Below are 22,512 nucleotides of genomic sequence, written 5' to 3'. Positions count from 1 at the left end.
TTATCAAGGCACCATTCTGGCTTTAAGCAGCCTGTAAGATTGCAGTGGAAATGTACATCTTAGATCCTATACACTGCAATCAGTGGGGCTCCCCTCCCCCGCCACTCCCAAAGCTATGTGTTCAGGATCAGGATGTAAGGCACAGAACAAAACACCTTTTTTCTCAGTTATTGAGTAGAGCAGGGGTCCTCTTTTGAGCCTCTCACCATATTTAATACATTATTGTTTGTGGACTCACTTTTATGTGAGGAACATTCAGTTGTACATGCTGAGTGGTGCCACTTTTAACCAGGGTAGCTTTGTTATCTACTACTGTCTGAAAATCAAAGTGAAACAAATGTGTGGATAAAACTGAGCATCAGTTATTCCACTTGTGATCCATCTTTTAGTGGGAATTTTACCCTAAACTTAGGCAGTTCTTTGGAGAGAATCCCCCAGCTATTTTTTCAATTGAGTCATTCCACACACACCCAACCTCCAAGTAATGTTCTGACATGTCTTGAAGGGCCTATTTCTCTTTTCTTAACTCTTTTTCTCTGCTCTACTATCATGATAATGTGAGAATCAGATAAACCCATAGAAAATAACATTTTCTAGAATACATATACATTAATTATACCAATATACTAACCACTTTGATGTGGGAATTTTTAATTTTCTTGCTTACTGTTTCTTTTTCTTTCTTTTCTTTTTAAATTCCTGATCAATCCTGGGTGATTTTATTTGTGGATCTTTTCCCCCTTTTCTGCCTGTTTTGGTTTTTTTTATAAAGAAAGCTGCAGTCATGATCATTGACTATCTGTCTGTTATTGGGGGAAGATGGGGGTGGTGCATGAAAGAAGTGGGGGTCAGTCAATGTATTTTTAATTTGAATGTCTTGGCTAGATCTGGAGGTTATATACCTAATGTAAGTACCAGGACTCACAACTGCAATGAGCCTGTCTTAACAAGGGACAAGCTGTCAGGTTAGCGCTAGGAATCGAGCAAATTAATTAATTTCAAAGTAGTAAAACTCAAAAGCCAGGCTTGATTCCACCCAACCCATGTCTCTCTCTTTTTCTTTCTTTCGCTCTCTCTCTCTTTCTCTCTGTTTAGTTTGTTCTAAAAGCGCTGTTGATTTTTTCCCCCCTGCATTGGTTTGGAATTTTTTCCCAAGATTGGGGATGGAGGCATATACTTATACTTTTCTTTTCCACAGGTTTCCATGGTTTTGGATGTGGATTTTTACTGATTGTTTCCTTCTCTGTTTCTGACATCTTCTCCCCCAACCCCAGAGCACAGTTGCCCCCATCCCGACTTAGAAGGCTGAGTCGACACTGCCCCATCCATGAGGGATCGGAACCAGTTAACGCTTTGTGCTGTCCCCCCCTCGCCAGCGCTTCATTCTTTAATGGTGTGTTTCTCCTCCCCGCTGCCAGGAGTCATCCATCCCACCCCACCAACCCAGATGGGAAGCTGGGCTGAGCCGAACCTGTGAGACTCCATGAAGCTGCTTTGTAGCGACATTGTCAGGCAAGGTGTTCAGAGCAGGCAGGCGTTAGGCAGAATTAGAAATCTGAAATCTCTTGGATTTTGCTCCCATCCAGCTGCCTATCTGTGTCCTCAGCTCATCATACGTAGGCAAGAGAGGGTGGCATGTACATAAAAATAGCACAGAGGTGTATTTGTGCAATGTAAACCATAGAGACACACTAATCACACAGCAGTAACAGTCACCCAAGGAACCGAAAGTAATGCATAGAAAAGTCCACATGAACACAGCCATATTGATAGCTCTACATTCAGAAAAAGATAGTGATATATGATTAAACACATGCACTTGATAGCACAAACACAGGTGCATTTAACACACATTCAGGAGCAAACAAATGTCATCTACACACATACAAATCCATAAGACAACACTAGCCACCTTGAGTGCTTCAGCAGTCTGGTAGATAGTACCATTTAAAGCAAAGTTCACATGCTCCTGAAAGCATCTACAGAAATAGAAATGTGGCTCCATCTCCACGAGCACATCCTGGGTGTCCACTGACTAGACCTTCACCCTTTGGCAACTCTACATGCAGCCTCTGGGCACATGCACTGAATTATGTCAAACATTGCTGTTTCCATTCTGGAGACTTCCTCTCTCTTGCCAAGCCACTGCTGTCCTTAACTGGTCCTAAGAGTACACTTTGAGGAAGCTAATCAGAGAGTGGCTCCAGACAGCCTATTCACTCTAATGCTGCTCCTTCCCAACCAAAGCAATAGACAGCTTGACCTTGAGAGAGAAATGAGAAAACTCTGCAGTTCATGGCACAGTATTTAGGTGAGCTACATCTAGGTTACTGGGATGGTGGTTGCATCCCCTGTATTTTCCACTCAGGTGGATATCTATAGATAGAGAAGCCTGTGAGACTAGATAGAAAGAACCATAGAGGGCTTTAGGAAATGAAAGAATAAGCTGACAAGCCATGATTCTAGATTCAGGTAGGTAGCCATGTTGGTCTGACGCAGTCGAAATAAATAAATAAAAATTAAAAAATTGTCCAGTGGCACCTTAGAGACCAACTAAGTTTGTTCTGGGTATAAGCTTTCGTGTGCATGCACAGTTCTTCAGATACCCAGCTTATACCCAGAACAAACTTAGTTGGTCTCTAAGGTGCTACTGGACAATTTTTTGTTATTTTTTTACTGACAAACCATGACTGCCGGAGCTCACAGGTTCAGGCTCCACACCCTGGCTTGATGATGATGATTTTTTCAGTTCCCAGCTGTTTCCCTGAAGCATGACCATCAATTTGCAGGGAGAATTGGATGGGTATGGGCATGATATAAGATGGGTCCCTGGCCATGTGGCAGCTTTGATCCCCCGGGAAATAGGGAGGGGAGCTCTACTGACCTGGGGATTCAAACACTTCCTCTTTCCAGTAAGGAAAAGAAATGACCTTCCTTTCTGAAGGAAAATAAATGAGGGGTCATGATAAGAGAGTGATAAAGTTAGCAGCCCAGCCACTTTGACCAACTTGGTCAAATCCTCTCTTTTCCCAGCATTGATCTGGAGGTTCCTTCGCACCCATGGGCAGTTTGTTTAACAGTACTGTATTTCACTCCAGCCGTAGACCATCTTCTGGCCTCAAGTCCCACAAAAGCCAACAATTTTGCCCTGTTATTGGCTTGTGGAATGTGGCCTTTGGAAAGGTGCAGAAACGGGGGGGGGGGGGTGTTGTGTGTGAGGGAGGATACAGGTGTCACAAACATGAAGGTGACATGTGCATCCAGCCACTGTGAAGTGACACTGGCACAGTCTTAAGAGCTACGGCTTGAGACCGGTGCCAATAAAAATAAAACCTTTGAGGCGGCCACTTAGTGAGTCTTGAACGCTTTTTATTTTGACTTGAAAGAGACTCACTATGACAAAGTTTGAGAACTACAGACTAGACAGAGATAAATAGCTAACACAAGGGACACCTTGCAGCACTACAAAATCCAACTGCTCCACATTAAGCTGTTCTTGTCTGATGAGTCACACCAGAAAACACTACAGGGATCTTTAACAGACCTTGTCATTAACATTTAGGCTAGGCAGCTCCCCTTCCCCCTGACTCGCTGTCATTCACTAGTGAACCCATCCATCACTTTACATCCCTCTGCACCACAGACCATATCAGATAGCCGTACTGTTTTATGCAAGGGGACTAAATAGATGATCTCTGCACACCTAGTATACTAGGATTGATAAGCTCTCTTTCTTCCTAATTAAGGGGGGAAAGACAGGTAATTTACAACCCGTCCTCCTTGGCCTATTTCATCCATGCATTCTTTAAAACAAGTTAAAGGAGGGAAGGCTAGGCAGCTCCTTGCATTACAGCCCCATAGTGGAACATATGAGGACAAAAAAACCAAAAAGACCTCCAAGCTTTTCAAAGGTTAGGGTTTGATCAGATACTCAGTTTGGATCTGTAAGCTGCACCACTAAAATTGCAATGTGTGATGCAAGCCTCAAAGGACTTCTGTCTCTCTGAGCCAGGATTCCTGCGTTCTGCCTCTAGCTCTCAAGAGGACAAATAATGTCCATTAGTTAGAAGGTGTTTGGAAGCAAAGAACTCCTGGCTTCCAGACCAACAATTGTCCATCTCTGTGAATCATCTCTTATCCCTTCCATGTGCCAGTACTCCCCCATCACCACGAAAGTTAGAATGTAGAATTTTCCAACAATGATAATAAATCAGTCGTTTATTATTGCTAAGAAGGATGCAACATGCCATCTCCATGGAGACCAAAACACTGTGAATAAGAGTGAACTCCTCAGGTTGCTGACTCAGCCCTGCTTTCTCCCTCTGAGGTTACCCAAGGACTGTGACCATTGGAAACAATGGGAGCAATCTAGCATACACTTAAGCCCACATAAATCCCACTGGTTTCTATGGGACTTAAGCTTGCTTAACTGTAGTGTAGATTGTGCCAGGGTCATGAGACCCAAGTTTGCCTTGTCCTCTCCCTTCACTTAAGCAAAAGTGGATGAGAAACACATCTCTGGCCACTTGTACTGGTATGGCAGCATAAAGGTTCTGTCTGGATCTGGGAGAGCAGGGGGGGTTATTAATAAATGCTCCGTGGGGGCTTGGCATTGCAAAAAGTGCTGTTCTCCTCCCCCATGGCTGGTGCCAAACAATTCCCGTTCTTCTGATTTGCCATTAATTTTGGAACCCTTGGCACACCTCATCCACTTCCAGGTGTGTTGTGACAGGGTTTGATGGTACTGATCCCAGCCCAAGGGAGCAGTCTCTAAATTATGCCCATCCCCAATAAGCTTCAGTGCAAGCTGTGTCCAGAGTCATGTGGCACATCATAGCAACTGTGCGTTATTTAGTAAAGCCAGAGCAGAGAATTCACTTCTGCATTCACAGAATATCCCAGACATTCTGGAGTTGATACAAGGCCCAAGTAAAACCCTGCTGACACTTTGGTGCGCAGTATATTTGATCCCACATGCAGTAGCAGTAAGCCAGCCCCCAGCAGAAACTGGGTTGCTTGGGATCAGGTTCCACCCCACCCCGCTGGCCCTTGTACTATGACAGCAAACCCAATTTACTGGCCTCTATATCATGAGGCGTGGTTAACAAGCACACTGTGCAGCCTTTTAAAGCCCACAGCCTGGATTTAGTGTGATGGCTCCTATGGCTCCTCTATGGCCGCTCAGTGACACTGTTCTGTAATAGACAAGGTGAATTCTCTGCTATGATGCTGCTCTCCTCACCCCACCCCACCTGCTCCTTCCACCACTAAATGCTTTTTTTCTCCCAGCCTTGCTCCAGCTAACCGGAGGCAGACACTTGCAGAATGCCTAGCCTGATTTGTCTTCCTTTCAAACTTTTTCCTCCCGGCTTTTCCCAAGATTCCAGGCTGCCAACTGGGTGGTTGTGGGTGGAAGGGAGGGCTTTCCTTTCCCATCTGCCCAGGTCTCCCTCCCACTGTCACATCACTCCTTCCACCCCCTGCCATGTGCACTAGTCTCATGTCCTTTGCTGATGTGAATCAAACCTGGCTGATAAGTTGCTCCAGTGGCACTCAGGATATGGGGGAAGCAGAAGCTGTTGGTTACTTCATCCTTCTGCTACAATACCTTTAGTTCTTCTTTTCAGAAGGGATCCAGTCCCTCAGCTAATCTACAGCTCTCTGTCCCCAGGGATTGAAAAATAGTCTCTTTCAGCAGGAAGAGGAAACACCCAATCTTTCATATTCAGGGGGATTTTAACTGGCCAAACATTGGATCTTTCTTATGCTTGTTTTTCATTCCCCAACGTCCCGCTGAACAGTGTTTTGATATCAGTAGAGGAAATTTAGGGCTGGAAGCCCCTCACCTTTTCCACCCCCTCCCCATGGGAAGGCACTCCCACAAAGCAGTTCTAAAGTTGCAAAAAAAAAATAATCTAATCCATTCCATGAAAGTTGGAAGGGTTGAAACAGCTATTTCAAGAACACTTTAAGTTTCTAAAATTGAATTAGAAATCCCTGAGAGAAATTAGAACTATAAGAGTCAGATGCAAAAATAGGGACCAATTTCCATCTGTCTCAGTGCTAACACAACTGGAATTTAAGTGTTGCATGGCGGCTGGCATAAATTAGCCTTGATCCATAGTGAAACAGTAATTCCCTTTGAACATGGAACAGGATAGCTTTTGGATCATCTTACCAGCCTTAAAGGAGCTCTAAAGGAGCTCTAAAGGAGCTCCATAGGACAAGCAACCCCAGCTGCTTCTAGATCAAGTGGAACAGAAACTCTGTAGGAGTCCAGTTGAGTAAACAACAAACATGTCCCTCCTCTAGAGAGACTCATAGAATACTCGGCTCCACCAGGCCCTCAGACCAGATAAGCATACACTACTCAATGGATCCCATAGGACAAACAGCCTCACAGCTCCATACTGAGCCCTTCATTTTTGAAAATTTGATTTCCATACCATTAGGTAGTAATACCCCATTTGCTCCAATGTAGAGCACCTGATTTAGATCATGCAGGGTTTAGCTGGTGCCATTTGCTTTCCCAAAGCTGTTAAACTGTTGCTGTGTTGACTTCTAGAAGGTGATGCAGAACATGCAACCAGAGAGTAGGGGCTAGAATTGTCAGTTCAGCAACACTCCTGCTCAGATTCATGGGTTTCCCAGATGCTGCCACTCAGATCTCTGCAGGGAAACAATCTGACATCCTCTGCTTAATGCCAGAGAATGTAGCAAAAGGAAGGGAGGGAAGGTTTGGAACCCCTAAATTCCCTTTTTAATTTGATCCGGAGAAATTGTTTCTTTCCTCTGATGCTCCCCTGCCCCCAGTATTTATTTAACTTGTCACTGAGCCGTCTCTGCTCAATAACAGATAAAAGTCTCATGATTGCAGCTGCTCTCAAAACTCAGCGCGGATTTCACTTCTCCTGCCAACAGCCTTTTACAAATTTATCCTTTCTTCTCTCTTTCTCTTTCTCTTTCTTTTTTTTCCTCTTGCTCTATCACATTCTTTCTGGATTTCCCCCCTTTTACCCAATCACCCTTTCCTCCCTTACATCCCCTCCCTAGTATTCGTTTGCCCGGGGACACTGCACAAGATCCTGGAACCTACCTCGGCCCATGAATCAGAGCACCAGTCTGGAGCCTGGTGCAAGGACCCTCTGCAAGCTGGAGACAGAATATACGTCATGCCATGGATCCCATACCGGACAGACACACTGACAGAGTATGCCTCGTGGGAGGATTATGTGGGTGCCCGGCACACCACCACTTACCGCCTGCCCAACAGGGTTGACGGCACAGGTTTTGTGGTATACGATGGAGCAGTCTTCTACAACAAGGAGCGGACACGCAACATTATCAAGTATGATCTGCGGACGCGCATTAAGAGTGGAGAGACAGTCATCAACACAGCCAACTACCATGACACCTCACCCTACCGTTGGGGTGGCAAGACTGACATTGACCTGGCAGTGGATGAAAATGGGCTTTGGGTCATCTATGCCACTGAAGGCAACAATGGCCGGTTAGTGGTGAGCCAGCTGAATCCTTACACGCTACGCTTTGAGGGCACGTGGGAGACCGGCTATGACAAACGCTCAGCATCCAATGCCTTCATGGTGTGCGGAGTCCTCTATGTGGTGCGGACAGTTTACGTGGACGATGACAGTGAAGCAGCTGGTAACCGTGTTGACTATGCGTTCAACACCAATATGAACCGGGAGGAACCCATCTCGTTGACCTTCCCAAACCCCTACCAGTTCATCTCCTCCATTGACTACAACCCCCGTGACAACCAACTTTATGTGTGGAACAACTACTTTGTCCTGCGCTACTCACTTGAGTTTGGCCCACCTGACCCAAGTACTGGTGAGACATCATCCTTGTACCTGAACATGGGGTGGGGTAGAGAAATCATCACTGACTTGAAATCATGGGCCCTTGGCTTCTCCCATTTTCCATTGGGTTGTCAAATACATTAGGGGACAAAAAAAGCCGTGTTCATTTGCTTAATGCCCATTTTTAATTGTACATTTCTGCAACTACAGCATTCATTTGAAATTACTTCTTAAATACATGTATATTTAAAATATATACATTATACTAAAGATTATGTATAGGCAATCCCAAATGTACTGCTTAAGAGTGATACATTTTCACTTGAGCTAACCACCAACACACACTCTGAAGGTACTCGGCGAGCAATCTCAAGTTATTGAGCCATTGTCTCTCCCAACTTCTACTGTTCAATATCTCTGCCATTCTCTGCCATCCATCACATTTCAGGAAACATCCAACTATATAATGGCAAGTTCATCTTACAAAGCAAGGCTTCAGTCCCAAAGCTGGCTTTTGAAAATATATTTCATTTTTGCCATTTTGCCACAAGCAGGTCTTTTAGTTCCAGTCGTACAGTAAGCATCAGAGAATCTGCTCAGTTCAATTCAAACTCTCTGTGACCCCAAAAGAATTAATGTGTGCCTGAAATTCTGACAGTTAGCATCACGTGGAGTTTAAATTGACAGAGATGGATTGTCTGATGTGCAATATTTGGCAGAAGCCTGGGGTCTACGAAAACTAATTCCTTGAAGCTGGACTGAAGGGGGGGGGGGAATCTGTGCTTATTTTGAATACAGGAAATTCAAGATCAGTCATGCCCAGGTGCAGTGGCAGATTCAGATTTGTTTAGTGCAATATGCAGCTAATTTGTTTCTCTGTTCGCCCCCATTCCACAGCTGCTGCCTGTGCAACACTAACGGTTAAACTTGAATAAGGTTACATTTGCATGTACAGGTTACTTGCAGGGTTGGGGTGGGGAAGAGCGAAATGTAGCCTTCTTTTACCTTGGTCACCAGAAGTTGCCTTTAAACTTGGGGTTGTAGCAAGAGAAAGGCAGTCACAGCTCCTGCCACCCACCCCCTCCTTAGACCTGCTGCCTGGCCCCTTCAAACGGGTCTCCAGGTGTGCCAGGAAGCACAACGGATGCTGGAGTGTGTATGCACAACAGGGCTCTAGAGTGGAATAGTTAGGAGAAGCTGCATCTGCCTTTTCTTCCACTTTCGCCAGAGATTTAAGAGTTTGGCCAAGGTACCAATCCTGGTCAGGTTAAAGAGAACAAAAGGTGATTACTTTCAGAGTAAACAGAATTTTGCTAAACTTCCCAGATAGAAACAATTCCATTGAAATTGAGCATTTGATTAATTAAAAATATTTGGTTCTGAGGAAACGTCATTCAGCATCATGCTCATGAATACTTCTTTTAACATTTAAAATGGCAAGTGAGGATTGTGTCCCATCCCTTCAGGAAGGACCTGGCAGATATATACTTTCAGAGATGTGAAGAATTTAGTAGGGACTCGTCAAGCTAACTGGTTAGAGACCTTTGCTTTGATGCAAATCAAAAACCAGTGCTACCTAAGAGCATAGGAACCTGCCTTATAGTGCATCCAACTCTTTGGTTTTTCTACCTCAGATAAGAAAAGGTAATTTTACTCGTGTGTGCAGCATGTGGTGGCTGAACCTGTGGGGATATTTTGTATGGGGGTGGAAATCTATTTGCCTTTCTACCCACAGGCCCTGTCACCTCGACACCCCTCAGCACTACAACCACCGTTCGTCCCACCACCATCACCAGCACAGTCTCACCTGCCGCTACAACAACAACACGGCAGGTGCCCCTCACCACCCACCCCATAGGAGCCATAAACCAGAAGGGTACAGAGCTTCACCCAGTCACCGCCATAATGCCCAGCACCCGGCGTCCACCAGCAAACAATCAGCACGTCTCTCCAGAGCTCTTCTGCGAGGCCAAGGAGGTGCGGCGTGTCCAGTGGCCAGCCACACAGCAAGGCATGCTGGTCGAAAGGCCTTGCCCTAAGGGCACACGAGGTAATGAGCTGGCTTCATTTGAGTCCTAGAGAAGATGGGACTCCGGCAGAGTGTATTCTCGCCAATGGTGCAAGGAGCAAATGGGGCTTACAGGATATTGCCTGTGACCCCACAGCACTCAGCTCAAGGAAAGTGTGACAGCTTGAACTGTTGCTATGACTTAATTCGTTCACACGACTTTCTGCAATGTGAACTCAGAGCTGGCAATTCTCAGTGGGATGAATTGGTCCTGCCATCCCCTGCTAACAGAACTCATCTTGTTATTGCCACAGTACTAAGCCATTTATCCCTGCTCTGTACTCCTTGCTATATTAGTTAGATGTGAGAACTGGACTGTCTAGGAAGAGAGCTCTTCATTCACTACTAAGGTTATGATTGCTCTCTGAGACCCTTAATCTCTGGTCTAGTGTTGGGATAGGGTGGGGGTGGAAGGGGGAAACCAAGCAGCTGGAAGCTGACTGAATTCTCCCCCTGCTTTCCTGTGCACAGGTATTGCTTCGTTCCAGTGTCTTGCTTCGGAGGGAAACTGGAACCCACGGGGGCCTGATCTCAGCAACTGCACAAGTCCTTGGGTCAACCAAGTGGCACAGAAGGTATTGCTTTCCCCTTCCCATTACAGTGGTCTTCACTCAGACAGTTCACATTTGGGCTTCATGCATGCACAGCTCCTTTTACCTGACTGAGGCCAGTCTGCATTCCTTTGGCAGATCAAGAGTGGAGAGAATGCAGCCAATATTGCCAGTGAGCTAGCCCGGCATACGCGTGGTGCCATCTACGCCGGAGATGTCAGCTCCTCTGTCAAACTAATGGAGCAGCTCCTGGACATTCTGGATGCACAACTTCAAGCGCTGCGCCCCATTGAGAGAGAGTCAGCTGGCAAGAACTACAACAAGGTGCATAGTAGTTTAATGGCTTAGATCAGAGGTTTTCAACCTTTTTGAGTCCCACTGGCCAGCCCCAGAGGAACCATTCGCCTGGGGAGCTTGTAGTCAGGGCTGCTGCAACAAACAACTGTGCAAGACTTTGAGAGATGCAAGAAGGCATCAGAGGAGGGAGGGAAGAAAAGAGGGGCAGAGGCCAGTGTTGCCTGTGACATCCCTGACCACCCCAGGGTGTCACGGCACACTGGTTGAAAGCCACTGGCTTAGACAGTGGTTTTAGGGCTGGCAGGCAGGGAGCCTGACCCCAGTTCATGCAAAAAAAATTGGTCTTGGGAGGGGGGATAGCAATTCATCAAGTAAAGCTTTTTGCATGGTGAAGGTGTCACTGGTTGGATTTCTGCTTGTTGCACAGCTTTTAAAAGTGCAAGAGTCCAATAGGAAAAAAGATGGCAACATGGTGTTGGGGGACAAGGAGTGGTAAAGGAAGATTGGTGCTTATAGGCCTTGGGAGCAATGCATGTTGAGGCAGAAGGATGCCACCGAGAGTGAAGGGTTGGAGCTAGAAACGATGAACCTGCATCCAGGTTTTACAATAACCATGGGAGCTAGAAATGAAAGCTGAGATCTTTGATCTTTAGTGAAAGATTCTAGTTCTGTAATGGATGCCCTATTTCAGGGGTCGCCAACTCCCAAGAGACTGCAATCTACTCACAGAGTTAAAAACTGGCAGTGATCTACCCCCTTTTGGGGGGTTCAGGTCAAAGTTGTTGAGCTTCTTTAGGGGGAGCCAGTTATCTGCCACAGACGTCCAATGATCTACCGGTAGATCACGATCTACCTGTTGCACATCCTTGCCCTATTTTATGCTGTGTGATGCAATCCTAATAACAAAGTTCCCTATACCCACTTCTTAATAAATAGTCTGATGTGAGACTATTCAGCTTACGCTGAAAATGGCTACTTTTGAGGTGCAGTCCACCAAATGCTGCTGCTGTACAGCCACTCAAACAGTCTTTCTAGCAAATGTAAATAAATCTTATCTAAATGTCCAATAAGGTGTTGCTTTGGATCTACACTTTCATTCAGGATATGCCTTCATTATCTCTGCCTGTTGATGAGTGACTTCATGGCCAGAGCAAATGTGCTTAAGATCCCCATTGAACCTATCCCTGTGGACCCTTCTTGCAGAAATTACGTTCTAATCATTTTCTCTCTCTTTGTCCACCTGAACCATTGCTCACTTTGGGCATGGATGTATCCCCCTGCAGATGCACAAGAGAGAAAGGACATGTAAGGACTATATTAAGGTGAGTGTGTCCTGTGGTTGAAACCCAGATAGGAGCTGCTACCCAAGAAACAAAGTTTTTCTCAGTTTTGAATATCACAGAGCAATCCAGGTCCCCAGTCAAACATGCTTGAGTGGAGCAGAGCTGTCCCCATGGGCAAGGCATGTCCCAGAGCCCCTGTCCAGATGATGGGTGGGCTGGTATTAACCAGTGGAAACTCCCCAAACACAAATGGGGCAGGACCTCAATGGAAATGGGCCCAATCTGGGCCTTTTTAATGCATCAGCATGGGAGCTGTCACAACATAGGGCCATTTTAGAGTATGGACTCATCCAGACTGCATTATTAGGCACAGGTCTGCACTTTAAAGTTCTGTGTCTGAGCATTTTTTTATTTTTTGGTCCTAACATTTTCTCTGGGAAAACCCACCTCCACCTTCCTATAAAAATCATGACAGATGCCCATTCCATAACTGGAGGCGGGGGAGGAAGAGAAAACACATAGATTCAAAGAATATAACAAAATAATATTTATTTTTTATTTTACTCTAAGAACACCACATAAAGACAACTCTGTTTTCCATAACTTCCCTAAATAGTCATCAAGTACATAATAAATTCAGCTACATTTTAAAAAGGAAAAGCACGAAATGACAGGGCATTTCTGTGGGCACATGGGCGATAAATACATGCTCTAGTGAAGAAATAATACAATGGAGAAGTGTTCAGACTCTAAAATGTGAAGGGAGAAAAGCAACCTAAAACAGTTACAAATGGCATAGACATTTAGATATGGGATTGTTCTGCTCATCATTGAGCTCAACAAAGGCAATTTCTAGTAGCTGCCTGTGCAATACACATAACTGCATTACCAAAGGCAGTTGGTTGCAATGCCTGTGCTGTTCAGGGGAAGAATTGCTTTTCCCCAGCTATGGAATATTTGGAAAATACCATACCCCCTTACAATGGAAGGGCTGCTTGGAGGGAGAATGTCTAATTCCTATACAACAAAGGAGTAACAAATACGTGGTTCATGCACAATTATTATTTTTTTAAAAAATCCCAATACTACTTGTAAAATTATACTCAAAGCAGCCTGGAAAGAATTGTCAGGTGGTGACAGCAATGCCACCACACAAAGACACATGAATGTTTTCTCTCCGTGAGAGGAGGCATCTGTAGCTGGTTTATTATACAATGGGAAGCTAGAGGAAGGGGGGGGTGCTTCCATCCTCTCTCAGAGCTCTATGTCATTCTAGGCTGTGGTGGAGACGGTGGACAACCTGCTGCGACCTGAAGCTCTAGAGTCATGGAAGGACATGAATGCCACAGAGCAAGTGCACACAGCCACAATGCTCCTTGACATCCTGGAGGAGGGAGCCTTCCTACTGGCTGACAATGTCAAAGAGCCAGCCCGTTTTGTCACTGCCAAGACTAATGTGGGTAAGTCTTTGATGCTGGGCTCATACAGAAGAACTAAAGGGGGAGGAAAGGAATAGAGGGGATGGGGGGCAAGGAGAGGCTGTTATCCCTACTCAGAGACCCCAACATTTTGCTTCAAAATTTTGCATTGAATGGGAGCAGACACAGTGCCTGAGCCTTCTAAATGTAGAGAGGAAGAAATATCAAATACTGGTAGTAAAGGGAAGAGCTGTCATTTAAGTATGGGAAAAGCCCTTATTTATAAGCACTGGGATTGTCCTTAAAGCACGTCTACTGCTACCATGCAAATGTACCATGGAAATCTGTTGTGTAGTGCATTGGACAAATTTCTTACCTAAACATTGCTGCCATTTAGAAAGTTGCACAGATTCTGATTCCTTATGAGTTCCTATATGTCCAGTAAGAGGTATGTGTGCATTAGTTACTCAGGACAATGTATATGCAGGGTGCACACACCATTTCCCTTGCGAAAGCAATGTCTTTAAGAGAAATTTATCTTGTGAAAAGTGGTTCTTTGGACATGAAGCTTACTCAAACAAGTCAACTTCAGCCAACCTACTTGACTAGATTGTTATGATGAGAAGCTGATGAGAATTGGAAAGTGGTATAGAAATAACAATCATAACATAATAGATCCAGTTCCCTGGGTTCCATCACTTTGTTGTGCTGTAGAGTGACCAAGATATATACTGCGTTTTGTAGACATTGCTTCTTAAAACGATGTGGAAGCCTGGCCACTTCCAGGGGAAGGAAGCCCCCTGCCACTTCTGGCCACAGGAGTAGAGCTGGCTAGAACTGGAGCTGGGTTCTTCCCCTCTTGCCTGTGAAGCAAGGTGGGGGGGCCTGGCTTAATAGACTACAGTATAGTGTAAACATAACTTTTATATACACTGGGAAATGAAACAAAAAAAATTGTGTGATTCACTTTATTTTGGTGGCGTGGAAACGAACCTGCAATATCTCCAAGATATGCCTATATTGCAAGCACGAGCTTTCAGGGGATGGAAAGAGGCATTGTATTGAAGATGCATTGTCTCTGCACCCCAACCCAGGAACTAGCTTCGAGTGGGAAAGCAGTTGAAAATGCATTGCCTTGAAACCTGTGTGAGTTTGGGGAGGCAGAGTGTCTAAACCAACAATAGGAAAGTCGTGGCTCTCCAAATATTGTTAGACTACAACTCCCATCATCCCTGGCTGCTGGCTGTGGTGGCCACAGATGATTGAAGCTGGAGTCCAATAACATCTGGAGAGCCATATATTCCCAATCCTTTCTCTTTGCCTGCTGTGACAACACCAAACCATACTGTTGTACCTGGAGAACCTTCAAGATGGCAGAGCCTCACTGAAGAAATCCAACCCTAGTGCTACACTGAAGACAGTTCTCCTGGGCAGCAGAGTGAAGAGGTGCAGTTTGAGGTGCTGAAGCAAGTAGAGAAAAAAAGGGCAGGAGGAGCACATGGAGGGAAGAGAAGGCTGGAATTAGGGGAGGCAAAAAGGGATAGAGCAGGTGGGCAAAAGGGCGAGTAATACGAGGAGGGAGAGATGGATGCCCTCTCCGCCCTCCACCCGCTAAATTCCTAGTGCATTTCCTTGCACACATTTATATAAGCACCGGTCTTGTGTGGATCTCTTGTTCCTGCTGGATTTCCAATGCAGCTCTCTTCTATGACTGTGCACACACTGAAAGTCCCACATACCGACAGGCACTGTACTGCTTAATAATACATGTCAGTATCTGTTGATGTTCACTCTAAATTGTTTGGCTCTTGCACAAGAAGAAGGAACTGCTTATGGCAGAAGGTAAGGCTGAGGCAAAAACTATAAAATTACATCAGGGAACCAATTAAGCATGTTAGCCTGCACTATTGAAGGAGGAAAAACCCACCCATGTTTTATGCCTTGGATAACCACTAATGAGATAGAATCCATTAGTACAACTATTGCCAAACCTTTCAACAGCATCATCCAAACCATTTTATTACAAGTGAGCATTCTACCAGGTGTTACTAGCTTGGTCAGAACTGTCAAAGAATCTGGACAATTATGGTTGTGCAAGCTAATTCTCTTTTGTGCAGACAATTCTAGTAGTCATGTTCTTCAGCACTATAAACTGACAGCTTTCTCAAGCATCTTCTGGGGGGGGGGGGACTTTCATTTCTGGTAGGAAACCTAACCCAAAGCTCTTAAAACAAAACATTAAAGCCTAGTCTTCTGAAAATCCTCTCTTGTATGTCACTGCTGCTTGGATTAAGTGACCCCAGAGCAGCAGTGCAAGCAATAAAATTCCAAAATAGCTCAGGCTATTTAGACAAAGAAAGAGAACAGCAATTCATAAGTGAGTGGAAATAACAAATCAAAGGAAGAAACAGGCAGGAGTGGTACAGATGCCTGCACAGAATTTTTGCATTTAGCACATTACTTCACCATAGAGATGTGGGCAAAACAAAACAAAAACTATCGCCAAATATAGTGTTAGCAGCCACAAAATAGGGATGGAAATTTGGTGTCCACAGAGCATTTCGAGGACAGATGTATAATTTGAAACAGGCTCGCTCCATGGCTGCTCAGGTAGTCCAGAGATGAGGTAACATGTGAAAAGTATACGCTCCACTTATGGGGCGGGGAATCAAATTAAAAAGAGGATAATTAAAAATTGTTCTGAATATTGTGCCTATGTTTCCTGCTTGTATTCATCTCGCTCTTTCTCCTCATTGCAGTGCTGGAGGTGTCAGTGTTGAATACAGAGGGGCAAGTGCCAGATATTGTTTTCCCACATGAATATACCACCAAGAATTCCATCCAACTGTCAGCCAACACTATCAAGCAAAACAGTCGTAATGGTGAGCGGGGAACGAAATTCGGGGAGGGAGAGGGACGCCAGGATCTCAAAGACCTTTTCTCTGATGTGATGAGAACTACATCTGCCTCTTTTTGTGCTGCAATATCATGGCCCTGATTCCCTTTCTTCTCTCTTCAGGGGTGGTCAAGGTTGTCTTCATTCTCTACAAAAATTTGGGGTTTTTCCTCTCTACTGAGAATGCCACCATCAAGCTGGGTAGTGAGGTTGGTTCAATTAGCCCCTCGCTTGTTGTCAACTCACAAGTTATTGCTGCCTCCATCAACAAGGAATCTAGCCGCGTCTTCCTGATGGACCCCGTCATCTTTACCCTCTCCCACCTGGAGGTGAGACTTGCGTGACATCTGGAACCAGTGTGCTCATTCCCCCATTTTTGGCACATCCTAGGGCATGCCCCACTATGGCACTTGGTGGTCTGTGTCCTATTTCTGCACACATATGCCCAACATTGGAAACACTATGCTTTGTACATGCATTGACGCTGATGTTTTGATTATGTGCCACTTCACTCCCATTCTCTCCAGAATGAACCATTTGCCTGTATCCCAACTTCTCAAAGCCTAGGGCCCCTCTACTGCTCTGGCTTCACCCCATGTAATTGACGATTCTTACAGGCATATTTTTTTCCATATAGGAAAAGAACCACTTCAATGCCAATTGCTCTTTCTGGAACTACTCAGAGCGCTCCATGATGGGTTACTGGTCCACGCAGGGCTGTCGGCTGGTGGAGACCAACACGACCCACACCACCTGTGCATGCAGCCATCTCACCAACTTTGCTGTGCTCATGGCACACCGTGAAATTGTAAGAATATCATTCCCACTGATGGGGGCTGAGGGAAGATGCTCCAGAATGGTTGGGGGGCAGAGAGAACTGGTTTTCTGCCACCATCCCCAGCCACTGTCAAGGTCCCCCTTCCAGTTCATTATGCACCCAGTATCTTCTTGTCCATATGGGTAACCCAGAAAATCAGGGTGGTCATTATTCTTACATGAAACACTGGGAGTTGGTTCTTTCCCTGTTCGTAATAAAGATGCACTGGATTAACAGTTACTTGGAGGGTGGCAGTTTATTAGATGGAGACAGTCCATTGGCAGAGGACGGTAAATTAAGTGCTACCAGTATACCAGCTAAAATTTCAACTCTACAACAGGGGAGCGTATATAACAGGAGAGGAAAGCTGTGCACATCCAGCCTCATTCCGCTTTTCCTTTCAGTACCAGGGCCGCATCAATGGGCTGCTGTTGTCTGTCATCACATGGGTGGGCATTGTGATTTCCCTGGTCTGCTTGGCCATTTGCATCTCCACTTTCTGCTTCCTGCGTGGGCTGCAGACTGACCGCAACACCATCCACAAGAACCTCTGCATAAACCTCTTCATCACTGAACTCCTCTTTCTCATCGGCATTGATAAGACACAGTATGAGGTGCGTGACAATCTCCCCTCAGAGCAACACCAAAATCACCACGGCATATTCCTCTGCATGGAGGGAGTTGAGAGTCACCAAGGGGCATGTGGTACAATAGGACAGGATGGAGATCCCACTGGGGAACATTTGACTTTGCCAAGTCAGTGCAGCCACAGAGGGGAGGGGGTAACAGGAATGGGATATCTGCAGGAAGTTTCAGCTCACTCTAGAACAGACTCAGTTTACCAGGCATGGGCATGTGCTTGTTCGTGACAGAAGCAGCACCTGGAAAGTGGACAGTTAACACAATTGTTCTCCTCTGCTTAAGTCACCACTGCTGCCGGGAACAGCCAGCTGTCACAGGCATGTCCAGTTGTCATGAGGAGGTACTGCAGACCCAGGGATGAAATTGTGTGTGTTTGCAGGGTACAAGGGTGGGCATTTTCCCCTTGTGGTTACTACACAATTTTTAAAAGTGCAGCACCTTTTCCAATCATCACTGCCTTAAAAAAAAATATTGTGTGCTGTTTAATTAATTCAATAATGCATTACAAAAAGAGGCATTGTGCTGATGGGATTTTTTCTGTCTCTCCCCTTCCATCCCAGATTGCCTGCCCCATCTTTGCAGGGCTGCTGCACTACTTCTTCCTGGCAGCATTCTCTTGGATGTGCCTGGAAGCCATCCACCTTTACCTCATGCTGGTTGAGGTTTTTGAAAGCGAATACTCCCGCAAGAAGTACTACTACTTGGGGGGCTATTGCTTCCCTGCCCTGGTAGTGGGTATTGCTGCCGCCATTGACTACCGCAGTTATGGCACCGAGAAAGCGTGAGTACATGGAAGGCCAAAGGGAGAGGCTAGTGGAGGGTGCATGGCAATGGTAAAAACAGGAGGTTGAGGCATAACTGGGGGATGGGGGGAGAGGCTAGTACACTGCACACATAACTCTACGCTTAACGGTGGGAGGAGGAGCGCCACAGTAGAGGTTGCCAATGTGACACTTAGGGACACCCTGGCAATCTTCCCCTGACACCCATGAAGGTTCTGAGCTGCCCTGCCCCTTGATACTATGTACTTTCTCTCTTGAAAAGTACATAGTAGGAAGTTGGAAGAGTGACAGTCTCCCCCCTTCCTCTTTTAGTTCTATGCTCTTTTTCAGGCTTATATTTTCTACTATAGCTGACTTCCCCAGACTTCCTCTCTCTCTCTTGGGGGAGGCAGGGCAGGCTGAACCAAGGGAGTGAGGAGAGATGTGGCCAGAGGGGATGGTGCCCCCAGCACTTGCTCAGAAACCCAAATTTGCCCATGAGCCTGAAAAGGTTGGCAACAGAACTGGCAAAACAAGATTAGAGGTGGGTTTGGGTGACTTGAAAGATACGGGATGAGAAGACCTTTAATGGATGTTATGACAGAGGGGCAGGACAGAAGAATGAGCAGAGAACAGGCAAGGTTTTGACAGCACATTTCTGGGTGAGTGTCACCTCGTGCCAATAAGCACTCAGGCAATCAAGCCTTGAGGTGTTTTTCCTGCTTCCATCTGACACTTCCCTGCTCTCTTTTGGCAGATGTTGGCTTCGAGTTGATAACTACTTCATCTGGACCTTCATTGGGCCTGTCTCTTCTGTCATTGTGGTGAGTCACTAGGGATTGTTTGGGAATAGACACTCAAAGATTTCCCTTATCAGTCAAAGAATCAGAGTCCCAAAGTTGAGGAATAACCGGAGCCCTTGCTCTCCTCCTCAACCCATCATTAGACCTCCCTTTTTCTTCCCAGAGTTAAGAAGAGTGCCTGGGTGTAGGGTGTGTTTTCAACTTTCAAATTCCAAATATGAGAGGTGCTTAAAAGTTGCAACATGACTTGGGAATTCAAAAGACATTTTGGTTACATAAATATAATTTAGGTTTTCTTGGTAAGCAGAATGTGTGTAAAATTGTGTAGAAATCACTGAAAGTGGTTGCCAAGTACTTGCAGTATTATTATTATTATTATTATTATTATTATTATTATTATTATTATTATTTACATTACCTGACATTTTCAGAAGGTAAAATTAAAATTATTTGGTTTTCCGAAAGCAGTTTATTTGCTTCTTCATCAAGTGTAGTCTTGCCAAGCTGAATGTTGTCCAATCACAAAAATAATAGCAGATTTGAATTCCTCACACCCCAAAACTTATTTCTAAGGCCCCTCATTGAAGAAATTTGCAAAAATTAAGTTTCATCTCCTAAAATGGCATGTCCTAGCCTGGGATCTCATGTTGCTCATTCCTTCCCATCACACACAGACACTGACACTGACAAACCCTTTCCCCTGCATCTGGGGAAAGCCACTAGCAGGGGAAAGTGGGAGGTGCTTTTTTGCAGAGGACTCCCTTTCCCCTGCTCACATCCATCTGTACACACCCCTCAGATCAACCTGGTGTTCCTCATGATCACTCTGCACAAGATGATCCGCAACACGTCGGTCCTCAAGCCTGACTCCAGCCGACTGGACAACATCAAGTGAGTTTATGTTTGGATTCCTTTTCATCCTCTGGCTTAGATCCAAACTTCTCCCTACCTTAATAGCACACCTCCAGTGCCTTCAGATTCCTGTGGTGCCTTGTATTTGGTTCCTCTAAAACAGCTTAGTGGGACAAAGCCAGAGCAGAGAAAACAGACAACTTGGGGTTTAAAGGGGCCGGACTCTTGTCCAGACCATGATATTGAGGACCCCATCTGTCTCAGGAGTGTCTCACTCAGCTGAGTGACCTACAGCTGGGAGTAAACAGGCTAGAGGCCAAAGCATAGTGCTTTATGGGCTCAGATGATCCTTTCAGAATGCTGGGATATGGGTTGACTCACTCAGCTTACACTGGGTAACATTATGAAGCTTTTGTTTGATCACTTCACCAAAGGCTTTGGACTGCTGGCCATCTTTATGTAGAGTAGATCTTTCTTTCTTTTCCTCACGACCCACCACGCTGCAAAGGCTCCTGTGAAACCAGCATTCTCTCGTTTTAAGAGAGTGTCCTTATATTCAGGAAAGGAATTGTCATCCTCTCAGATGAATAGAGTGAGGCTGCTTCATTCAGTCAGCACAGTGGAGCTGTCTGAGTCAAGCAGCAAATGAGGTTAGAGTTCTGACACTTTGAGGGAATTTGTCAAGCTCAGTGCTGCAAATAGCCTGCAAATGCCAGTCTGTCAAAAGCCATGCGTTACTCACAAGTTCACATCTTCTTACACTCATTCATACAAAATAATCTAGAGGTGGGGAGAACACCCTGGTTAATGCTGAGTTAAGGTTAAAAAAAAATAATACTCATAGCTTAAAGTCTACTAAGCAGAGAAATGCAGTTCAGCTAATCCTAACAGCTTTATAAACTACCTTTACCTTGCCCAAGTGACCCAGAACAATACTTAACCCAGGTAGCTGGACAAGTGCTGTGGACAGAGGAGGCTGCTGAACCTCTCAAGGATCCAGAGGAGCCCAGTAAAAAATAAAAAGAGAGAGCTGGGAAGCTCAAACATTAATGAAAACTGAACTAAGAAAGTATGAACCTCATGGAACCAAGGAAGGGGGGAAAGGGTAGACCACACTTTCTCTGTGCTATTGCCCTGATCCAAATCACACAGCCCTCTGTATGGACATGCACACAAACGGTTGCTCTTTGTTAAAAAGAAAAATTAAAGTAACAGAACTCCAAGTCACATGTATTTTGATCCTAATTTGCAGGTTACCTCTTACAAAATTTATTAGAGCCTAACTATGTAAACATGGAGTAAGCCTTACTGATTTAAGTTGGCTATATTTCAAAATAACCATATTTTTGATTGCAGCCTTAATTTTGCTAATTAACACTGTTACCGGCAATATAACCATTACTTCTATCTACCAGCCCAGTTTTTACATGCTTCCTTATCCTCCTCTTTTTAGTTAATTTACCAAAGAGTTCCGGTGCATTTGTTTACTGCTGGTGTGGTTTTGCAGCCTGCTTCCTGCCGTCTTTCTGTGTTTATTTTAGTTGCCAAATCTCAGTCAGAAATAAACACAGCAACACTTTGTGGTTTTAGTTTTGTCTTTTTCATCCGAAGTACAAATAGACAGTTGATCACTTCTTTCCACTCAAAGAGCAAAGATTGGGAGAACTGACAGTAAGAGGATACTCCTGAGCCAATCCTAACCATGTTTGCTTGGAAGCAAGTCTAGCGTCCGTCTCTTGGGCACCTACTAGAGAGTGCCTTTGATCTCACGGCTGACGAGTGACAAATATATGGCCATGCCATTTCACAGCCTTTCATTTTGAAAAGCCCCTTTAGAGTCTGAGCACACTCAAGTGTGGAAGTGCTTATGAAGCTTTAAGAGAGAGAAAACAAAAAACAAGCAAACGAATGGTCGAGCGACCACCAAACTAACATTTGGGACTATGGTGTGTTGTTAGGAAATGGCAGGTAGTACACAAGTCCCATGATTTGTGTTTGTATTCAGCAAATGGAAGCCCTTTGTAACAACAAAGGTTAGATGTAAAGGAGGCAGTTTAGTCAACATTTCTGGGCCAAGAATAACTGGAGGTCTGTAGTAACAATTTGGCTGGTAATTCTTAGACATACAACTCCCTCACTAGCAAACTATGGGAGAATCTCCCACATGCTGACTTCCTTGCCCATCTTTCTCTCTCCATCCCCCTAACATTGTCTCACTGTTTCTTTCATGCCAGAAGTTGTACAGAGGCATCTATAGCATAACAGCAGGGAGATGTGAGACTAGTTTTGCTCTGGTGAGGA

At 45.1% G+C, this 22,512-nt stretch overlaps 1 protein-coding gene across 11 annotated transcripts in view; it reads left to right on the top strand.

Moving 5' to 3' along the window:
- The window catches only part of ADGRL1 (adhesion G protein-coupled receptor L1), a 138,824-nt gene that overhangs the window by 98,408 nt on the left and 17,904 nt on the right, over positions 1–22,512 (top strand). For 9 of the 11 annotated variants that reach the window (XM_083490768.1, XM_083490773.1, XM_083490770.1 and 6 more), the window contains 13 exons: positions 7,054–7,854; positions 9,559–9,873; positions 10,363–10,466; positions 10,581–10,766; positions 12,023–12,061; positions 13,299–13,482; positions 16,200–16,322; positions 16,460–16,665; positions 16,974–17,144; positions 17,558–17,767; positions 18,356–18,576; positions 19,314–19,380; positions 20,159–20,250. In XM_083490768.1, coding sequence (XP_083346894.1) covers positions 7,054–7,854; positions 9,559–9,873; positions 10,363–10,466; positions 10,581–10,766; positions 12,023–12,061; positions 13,299–13,482; positions 16,200–16,322; positions 16,460–16,665; positions 16,974–17,144; positions 17,558–17,767; positions 18,356–18,576; positions 19,314–19,380; positions 20,159–20,250 — 2,719 coding nt within the window. Of the gene's footprint in view, positions 1–1,280; positions 1,394–7,053; positions 7,855–9,558; positions 9,874–10,362; positions 10,467–10,580; positions 10,767–12,022; positions 12,062–13,298; positions 13,483–16,199; positions 16,323–16,459; positions 16,666–16,973; positions 17,145–17,557; positions 17,768–18,355; positions 18,577–19,313; positions 19,381–20,158; positions 20,251–22,512 lie in introns of those variants that run through there. The other 2 variants (XR_014522865.1, XM_083490774.1) reach the window with 1 other exon arrangement.

The sequence above is a fragment of the Podarcis liolepis genome (assembly GCF_965112155.1).
Source record: "Podarcis liolepis genome assembly, chromosome: 2".
NCBI lineage: Eukaryota > Metazoa > Chordata > Lepidosauria > Squamata > Lacertidae > Podarcis > Podarcis liolepis.
This window is presented reverse-complemented; position numbering and strand designations above follow the sequence as displayed.